Source organism: Prosopis cineraria, unplaced genomic scaffold (assembly GCF_029017545.1).
Source record: "Prosopis cineraria cultivar Desert tree isolate PC_DT_omini unplaced genomic scaffold, ASM2901754v1 PC14, whole genome shotgun sequence".
Classification (NCBI taxonomy): domain Eukaryota; kingdom Viridiplantae; phylum Streptophyta; class Magnoliopsida; order Fabales; family Fabaceae; genus Prosopis; species Prosopis cineraria.
Genome location: NW_026555345.1, coordinates 7,019,317 through 7,028,862, shown reverse-complemented (window position 1 = coordinate 7,028,862; position 9,546 = coordinate 7,019,317). Strand labels below are relative to the sequence as shown.

General features: G+C 34.1%; 1 protein-coding gene across 1 annotated transcript; it reads left to right on the top strand.

Annotated features, from left to right (window-relative positions):
• The first annotated feature begins 1,022 nt into the window (after positions 1-1,022).
• LOC129293714 (uncharacterized) lies at positions 1,023-9,022 on the top strand. The gene is made up of 9 exons (XM_054931799.1): positions 1,023-1,429; positions 2,143-2,189; positions 2,279-2,381; positions 2,562-2,648; positions 3,792-3,875; positions 6,253-6,306; positions 6,911-6,991; positions 8,310-8,355; positions 8,459-9,022. Exons 1-9 carry the CDS (start codon positions 1,121-1,123, stop codon positions 8,536-8,538), a joined length of 891 nt encoding a protein of 296 aa, XP_054787774.1. The 5' UTR covers positions 1,023-1,120; the 3' UTR covers positions 8,539-9,022.
• Positions 9,023-9,546: the final 524 nt, after the last annotated feature.

Below are 9,546 nucleotides of genomic sequence, written 5' to 3'. Positions count from 1 at the left end.
ATTTAAAAATCTCAATTTTGAAATAAAATGTCGTCAATGCCGGAACTTCGACGACCCCACTGATAGCAGAGGCTTCGGCAACCTCATTGCTGACAGAGGTCCGACGACTGGTAGCTGGCGACAGTGGGGGTTTCATTTTTTTTTTTTTTTAACTATGAGGACATTTCGGTTTTTTCGCTTATGAAATTAATATGTTAAAAGGACCAAACAGTTGTAATAATATTATAAAATTATTTGGTCCTTATGGAATATAAATATTGTACAGTGATCCTTAGATGCTATTTTCCCAAATATATATATACTCTTTTTGTTAAAAAATATAAGGTATTTTTAATCTTTTAAGATGTAATTATTATCTTTTTTTTAAAAATGCCCCTGTTGATAAATGACTTTATATTTATTGTAAAGTTTTTAATAGGGATAACTATGAAAAGATAAAATTAGTTTGAAAGGAGGTAATTACCTTATTAGAGTTGAGATTTAGTTAAAAATGTTTTATATTTTTAAACAAGGGAATTGTATAATTTGGGAATAGCATCAAATTTTCTTTTCAAGATAATGAAATTTTTATCCTAAAATTTTCTTCAATTATCAATTTATACTACTTTGGTCTTAGCTGAATCTGTTCAAAATTTGAAGTGAGTTGAAAACAAGCATAAATCTCCGAAACAGACCAGAAACCGTTTGAAGTAAGTCTAAATTATTATTGACTAAAAATATAAAACATTTGTAAATAAAATAATGAAATCCGACAATTTTTTTAAAATATAGTTTTAAAATTTTTGTTGGCCAAAACACATTTAAAAGGTTTTTAAGCAAGCATAATCTCCAAAACAGAGCAGAAATCGTTTAAAATAAATCGCAATTATTGACTAAAAATATAGAACATTTGTAAAATAAAAACATTTGTAAATAAAATAATGGTAGGCCAAAAAAAAAAATGTAAATAAAATAATGAAATAATGAAATCCAGATAAATTCAGTTGAACCTAATGTCGACACGTAATCCAAATTTTGGCGGTTGGGAGCAACGGACAGTTTTTCTTCGACCTCACCCACACTTCCTCCTCTTGTGCTCAACGAGGCAAACGCCATCTCGGAAGAAGCCACTGTCAAACTAATGCTTCTCAGGTCATCAGTGTCACCGGCCGGCGGAGCCGTTGTTTGCTCTGGCGAACAATTCGGCTTCTGCTGTCGTCATCGTTTTATCGCTCTGACTAGTTCAGCTCGTGGTCATCTCAACAAAAGTAGGTCACAACTCACGGGCAGCAGCATTTTCATTCAGCTTGAATCTAATGGCAGAATTTCCGAGAGTCATCGTAGATCAAAGTTGGTGTTGATACCCAGGGCTGCTGATTCTACACAATCTGCTTCCATTGACGTTGGCAACAAGACCATTGTTCCGGATGAGGGGTTCTCACTTTCTAAGGTCTGTTTCTGTTTCGCTTGTGTTTTGTAGTTAGTATTGTGATGTTACCCAATTTATTTTAGTTTTCTGAAAGAATTGGTAGGTCTTGTTTTTAAAATCTATCAAGCACTTGAAGGTTTTGTGAGAGAATGCGTGGTGACGCTGCGAAGAGTCCTTTTTCCTCTTGAAGGGGAAAGTCCCTTTTGATTTATGGTCGGAGAAAGAGTTGTTATGGTGTTGAGACTTCGACGAATATTACATTATGCTATAATCAATACTCTAAAACATCCCTAATGATATAAGTTTAAATGTTAATGGGCCGATCTTTACTTATTTTTACCTTGTGAAATATTTAAATCCTGTTTCACTCCGTGAAGCAAGAAACTTGAAAGTGCCACATTAACTTTCCCATTGTAAAAATGAATTTACTTTTGTCGGATCAACATATTTCCATAAATTCACAATTATTCTGTTCCAAACTTTCATGTCATAAACAAAATACGTTAGTGGATACTGAATACATTGATTGTCTGTAATATTTTCCTGCTTTCTCATGGAAATCTTATCTGCCACTGCAAGTTTTAGTTCGTGTTACTGTTAACTAACTTGCTGATTTAGATGCTTGTCTTGTTCCCCTTCGTAGGAAATTTAATAACTAGCTTAGTTTCATTTATTTTTGCTTTTTGTGCTTGTCTTTTTCAGATTAACTTACACAGGAATTATTATTATTGCAGATCTCATTTGGCGTAGTTGGTCTAGCTGTCGGAGTTTCACTTTTGGTGTGAGTTTCCCTCCACATTAATACATGATAGCTATATAAAGCGCTTCTTCTTATAACGATGGTTTTTTTTTTTTTTTTGAAATATACAGGTATGGCTTTGGGGCATATTTTAACATCCTCCCAGGATCAGAATGGTCAGCTATAATGTTAACATATGGGTTCCCTCTTGCGATTATTGGGATGGCACTCAAGGTGAAAGAAATGTTCATCCATTTAAAAGAGAATTTATAATACGGAGGTTTTAGCTAATGAATGTAGTTAATTTTATTGAGTATTTCATGCCTATCACTTTTCTTGACTCTAGGGGTGCTCATGTGGATCACACACGTAGTTTGGTTCATATTTTGACAATGGGGCCATCTTTTTATGCAGTATGCTGAACTAAAACCAGTTCCATGCCTGACCTATTCAGATGCTCAGAATTTAAGGGAAACATGTGCCACTCCAATTCTTAAACAGGTAATTTCATTTCTATTACCAGTTCTAGAATTTTGAAATCTGTCTTCTGTTTTTCTAATGTGTAGTTGAGTGTTGTCTTTTCTGTTCTATAATTACATTAGCACTGTTCTATTTATTGATTTGGCCATGATAGTTGCTATAACTTGGTACATTCGTGCTAGGTATTGTGTGCATGACATCTATTTTTTTTCCTTCAGGCTGAAGCTTTTGTAGCAAATTTTCATCATAGCTTTAAGGATTAGATTTAATATTCCTTGAACGAAATTTGATTAATATAAGAAAGAAAGCTTTCATTGTCAAACTAACTTGATATGTTCACAGTATATTGTACCGCAGAAAGTCAGTGATTATGCACTTGTTAGCATGATCAATTATCTTTAGTTAGGAAAAATGAAATATGCAAATTTTCTTTTCTTTTCCTTAATTATCATCTGTTGGAAAGTTATATTTTTCTCAAGGGTAGGAATATGGGAACATTAATTTGTGGCAAAAATTTTCTTACTTTCCTTGTTCTTGCCGCATGAGTAGTCCATATCTGCAGATCGATGCCTTGTCAATGCCTGAAGCTAAGAGTAGTTCACCTTTATTATTTAATAGCCATTTGGAATGATTAATGTTTTCCATTAAATGTGATACTTCAGGTTGGGTTCCTGATCTGCATATGTTTCCATATATGCTCTTTATCATATTATGCTTTCAAAAATTCTATTCTTTATGCTAAATGAGAAAGGACAGCCAAAGGAATTATGAACGATGGATATCAATTACCAAAGTTTCCTAGTTTCCTGCCTTAAGATTTATGTCTCTAGTGATTACTCTCTCTGTCATGACTTCAACTTGAACTTGTTTCTGGGAACACAGAAAGGACAACCTAGATAAAAACTAGTATTTCTGCCAAACCCTTATCTCTCAAAAGTAATTACATTATTACTTAATGATATGAACATAATTGCATCTTCTCAAATTGCATCACTAGCCCCCCGGATATACTACAAGAAAATCAAATCACAATGTGATTTTATGTATCATTTATAGATTTAAATATTTCCTTCACTCCTATATACTCAATGTGAATGCCATTGTACCCCATTAAGTATGGTTACAAAAATCAATTTTCTGTGTGAAATGTCTATGGCCTTGTAGGTCAAGAACGATGTCACTCGATTTCGGTATGGGGATGAGCAGCATTTGGATGAGGCATTGAAACGGATATTCCAATATGGTCTAGTATGTTATTTCACTTTACTGCATTTCTTTTAGAAGCATGATTTTCATTTGTATATTATTTATTCTCTTATCTCATATTTAAAGGGCAAAATTAAATTCTTTTTCTTTGTTTTACGGCATGCATAAAAGCAAGTATAGTTTATTATTCTATAGCTTTGAATGTGAGATGAGTTAAGTTCTTGGTGCATTTTTTGACAACACATATTGAAACTGATTGCTGTGGTTAGCTTCTTCAGTGAGGGAGCATTTTCCTCTTGTGAAGTTTTAAGTGTATGAGGGGTTTCTTGGTAAGGTCTGCATTACCAAATTGAACAATATTTTCGAGAAAAATTATGTCACAAAAAGCTTGATTTGTTGGAGGAAGCCTGTGACTGGTCCCCTCTTATGAAACCCCTTGGGGTAGGGCATGAATTGTAGACAAAGCTTACCTACCATACCTGCTTTAAAATTTTAATTTATTTTATTAGAAGAAACTGAAGGGCCAAGGTGTTTGGTCATGAAGGATACAGGGAACCTTTCATCCAAAGGCTTAAGCTTTTATAGTAGGAGGCCCTTGAATTGTTTTTATATTTATCATCTGACAAAGGATGAGTTCTAGTGGGAATCTGGAATCCTTTGAAGTACTAACAGATGTTGCCAAGAGTATATAGTTGGAGGAAATTTTGAAAATTGAGCAACATAGTGACACCTGTCCGGATTGATGGATGACAAACAAATGAATTGCATGATGGAACTGATCTCTTTATAGTGAAGAATGAACTCAGCACTTGAGACAGTAACAAACTGGGGTTGTAGTGGTTACATTCTTGGCAGTTGGCATATGCAGTTATCTCTTTGCTGAAAAAAGACATGATTTTAAGGATGTAGTTCCCCTTAATTCTCATTTCGGTTGAGTGCCAAGTTGCTAATTATGCGATGCTTTATGAATGGTAGATTACTTCTTTCCAGTTTATTTATTTATTTATTTATTCTGCATACTAACAGGACACCAGCTTTTATAGAAAGATAAAGGCGAAGTATTTGACAGCAAAATCCTGAAGTATAGGAACTAAAAAACTAACTTGATGAGTAGACTTGAAATAGAATTTGAATATATACAATTCCTACCCTCCTAAACTCTGGGAATAAAGATATAAGGAGTTGAGAAATATCAAAAACATGGAAATATCTTGAGCAGCTTTCACATCCCGTCAAGCTGGTTGGAAAATGTTTTTCATGGACAACTTTCTTACTAAGTTATTGAGCTTCTTATTGGTCAGTCCAGTCCTATAGTCAACATGTCTGTCAACTGATCATTTCTGGGGACATAGGTAACACAAATATGACCTCTTTCTATTTGTTCCTAACTAAATTGCTTATCTAGTTCACCATGTTTAGTTTGTCATGACTCCATGAAGGACTGGATTACTGGCAATGGAGATAATTGCTTTATTGTTGCAATAGATTTTCAAAGTTGTGGAGCTATGAATGCTAAGTTCCTCATGTTCCCCTTCAATCCACAATGCCTCACAAACTCATGGGCTTATAATTTAAATGTGGCCCGTGCACTATTTCCAGTTGCCACTTTCGCTTCTTACTCCTTATTACTAGATTTCCACAAACAGAAGTGCAATCATTAGAAGTATATCTTCTGTCACTAATATTTCCATCCCAATATGTGCCAACATAGACTTCTACCTGTAGTATCCCTTGCTTTTTATAAAGCATTCCTCTCACTAGTAACTCGTTAAGGTACTCTGGAATCGAATATACTGCCTCAAAAAAAGACTCACCACATTAACTACAAAATCTATGTTTGGACATCTATAAGCAGACGAGCCTCCCAACTATCTTTAGATATTTGTTTTTGTCAAATTTGTCTTTTGTCTTGTTTGGTTGGAGCTTTATATTGGCGGTGATAGGGGTCTCAATTACTTTGAAATCTAGGAGCCCTTTCTCTTTTAGTAGATCAACTGTGTGCTTTTATTGGTTAATGGAAATGTCTACTTTTGATCCATCAAAGTGAATTCCCAGAAAGTATTTCAATGAGCCAAGATCTTTAATTTCAAATATACTTGATGATTTTTCTTCATGTCAGCATCATCACCACCTATCTAGATAATGCATCGACAGGACGATTAGAACAGAAATTTCACCATCTGTATGATTATAAGAAAGGGTAGAGAGCCTAATTCTAATCATATGACTTAATTTTTACCGGATAGAGTTTGAAAAACGTAAAAGCTATGGTGTGAAGTTCATTTCTTGTTTGTATACTGAATAATCAATATTTGTGAACTGAATTGTGAAACTTACATGATTTATCCAACATGGAAGTGTTAGTGTATATTTTTAATCTTGGCTCATGAAATTAATTTATCTGCTTTGAAATTTCCAGGGAGGAGGAATACCAAGGAGGAATGCACCTGTTCTAAAAATGATTCGTGAAGAAGTATGGTTTTCCTGTTTGGGTAGATTCATTTATCTGTTCTATATCTGATGTTTTTTTTTTTGGTACTCTTCTAATATTGATCTAATTCCATCGGCAAACACTAAAGGAAAATATTGGAAGTTTTTCATTTTCTAGAAAAAATGATAATAGTTTGTGGGAAGTTATGGTACTAGTTTATGTGTTTCCCTACCCTGCAATATGGGGGTCTTTTTTTTTCGAAAAAAAAAATCCCCTCATCCTTTTACCATCTATTTATACTTTTAAATAGATTTATTTTCAATTCTAATCTTTATTGTTAGCGTACATGTTACATGTTATTCAATTATTCTTTAGCCTATGTTTAGATCCCTTCAATATTATCGTCTCAATTATGTGGGACTGACCCTGTAGCCATTTTGGTAACTCAAGCTTATGTCAACTTCATTTTTGCAAAAAGATGTTTGATCTAAGTGAAGTCCCTAAATTTTCAGGGATTGCTTGCTAGTTTTCCCCATGCCATAATCTGTGTTTAACTGAGATACTGCCTTGAGAATGATTTGGTAGAGAATATTTTACTTGATTAGACTCTATGGTCATTGCCTAATTGATCCTGCCACATGATTAGGTCACACCACTTGGTAAATACTGTTTGGTCTTGGCTTTTGAGGCTAAAGCTCTGCAGTTGTCAGATTTTGAACAGAGACAGGTAAGCAACTTTCCTTTACTGTTGCATTTACTATTAACGTGCTCACTAATAAAAGAGGCCAGCAAAATATTCTATCTTCACTTCCAACAAAAATCCCAAAAACAGTTCTTTCTCTCAAAAAAGATTTCCAGTTGCAAAAATTATTGGATGACAACTTAGGCATTTGGCTTTAATGAAATCAGGAACTCACTATTATATTATGTCCAAAAACTGATTCAATGTACAAAAATTAACACACTATTTGACGAACCTCCCCTTCTAATTGAAAATTTGAAAGATCTTGATACAAAGTTGAAAGTTGCCAAGCTAGACGAACAAGGAGGTGGCTATTTGGCTCTGAACTGTAAAACAAAAATGGATAACCAACTGTCAAGAGATAGAATCTACTTTTTATAATTCTTTATGGGTGGATTCTAGGTCAGATAAAAATGGGCAGTTGGTCAACCTTGACAATTTCAGTAGACAGCTTCTTGGATAATCCAAATCCATCCATGTTCTATTTTTTGGAAGCATGTTCATCCATTTGTGGATCGTTTATTTGGACCAATATCTAATCCATCCAATCTTCCAATTACTTAAATATTAATTAAAATGCATAGTTTGATTGTAATTTATTCCATAAAGTTATGGTTGATATTGTCTATTTTCAAAATATACTTGTGTTCTAAAGCAGCAAGTTTAAGATTCTTCTCAAAATTTAGAATGAGGAAAAAAAAAAAAGAAAAACGCATATGTGCGTGTGTGCATACCTATATACATGTATACATGCATAAGTTTTTTTTTTTTTCCCCCTGACTTGAGTATTCATGAGTAAGTTAGTGACATGCATGTGTATGTAGTGTATAAGGATTTACACACACACACACACACACACACACACACACACACACTAGCATATGGATGCGCATGTCCGTGCATGGTATATATACATTCTTGGATTTAAAAGGGTAGATCTATTAGACCAAAAGTGAAAGTATCCATTGGATATTCATGATCCGTTGGGTTGAGTTGATCCAGATGTAGCCGTTAAAAATTGGACCCAATTTTACACGATGTATTTTATCTATAACTTTTTATTTTAATAAATGGATGGAACAGATGTAGATCATGGATATCTATTGTTACCCGTACTTGGAAGGGCTCAGTCAGTGTAATTTATATATTACAACATATGTTGATAACTTGAAAGCTTTAACCTTCCATGTTGATTGCTTTTGATGTTTGATCTAGTTAATATTCCATTTAATTGAAGTATAAGATCCACAGGCATGTTAATATCTTGGCATGAATATTTACTTTTTCTTTGGTATGTCTTTAGGCAAAATTTACGTCATTCTTTGGGCCAGGAATTACAGCTGAAGTTGGTGAGTCCGTAATTGCAGACTTCTCTAGTTCTAAGCAAACAAGTATGGTTTAACCACAAAATTTTAATAATGCATGCATTCTGATGTATTATTTTGGGTGCAGCAAAGGGTGAGAATGACCTATACGAGGTTCGGCTTGTATCCAATGCAGATGCCATTGTATCTCCTTCTTCAAGTGCGTGATAACTGCAGTCATCCTGCTTGTTTTATTGAACCAAATGAATCTTAGGTCCCTTAAAATTAATGGAAATTGTAGACTGTAAAGGCGTCAAATTGTAAATTTTGACATTCGTTGCAAGAGAAGGAGAAGCAGCTGGAAAGAAATAGTCAAGGCTTGTGGGGAGCAAATTATTTGCATTATTTTACGCTTGATGAACAGGTGAGAAACTAGTTTCATATCTGCCGAAAATTTCCTAGCCGCTAGTTATGTGTGATTGATAGAGACTTGGGGTGCTCCATTCATGGTTTTGAGATGCTGCTAGCAAGAAGCTCATATGAATTCCAGGTTATTGGTCGGGTCATTGGTTACAATACATTTAATACTGCTCTTATTAGAGGTAAAACATATGGAGACCAGTAAAAATAGTGACAGGTTAAAGAAAATGGCTTATTTGACTCCACCTCTTTCTAATCAGGAATCTACTAGAGCTTTTGTTTTTCTCCTTTATTTCATTAGTTATTATTATTTTGTAACTGACTTTTTTGGAGGCAAGTGGGGTATCTTCTCATTAACAATATAGAACTGTTGGTACCAGCAGCCTTGCGTTTTGATCTTCATTAATTTAAACCTATACTGTATTGTTCACAATAGACCGGTGACAAAACTTACTGGAGATCCATGAAACTCCTACAAAGAAAGGAAAACAAATATATCATAAAGAAGAAGGAAAAAGTAAATTTTATTAATCATCAGAAGATTATTAGGTCAAGTCTGTAAAGTTTGGCTCCACTAAACACAGGCAAATTTATGTTTGAACTTTGAACCAAAATGCTAACAGACTCTAATTATAGGGTGCCACCATAGTTGCGTGGAGCGCAGCTTCTTTGAAAAAGTTTTGCTGAAAATTGGATCAACCCAAACTTTGTTGAGCTTAGTGTTACATCTCATATTAGAGGGATTTTTTTTTTTTTGTTGTTGTTGTGGGGAGGTCATAATTATATATGCGGGTGCATTACACACCTCAATAAATT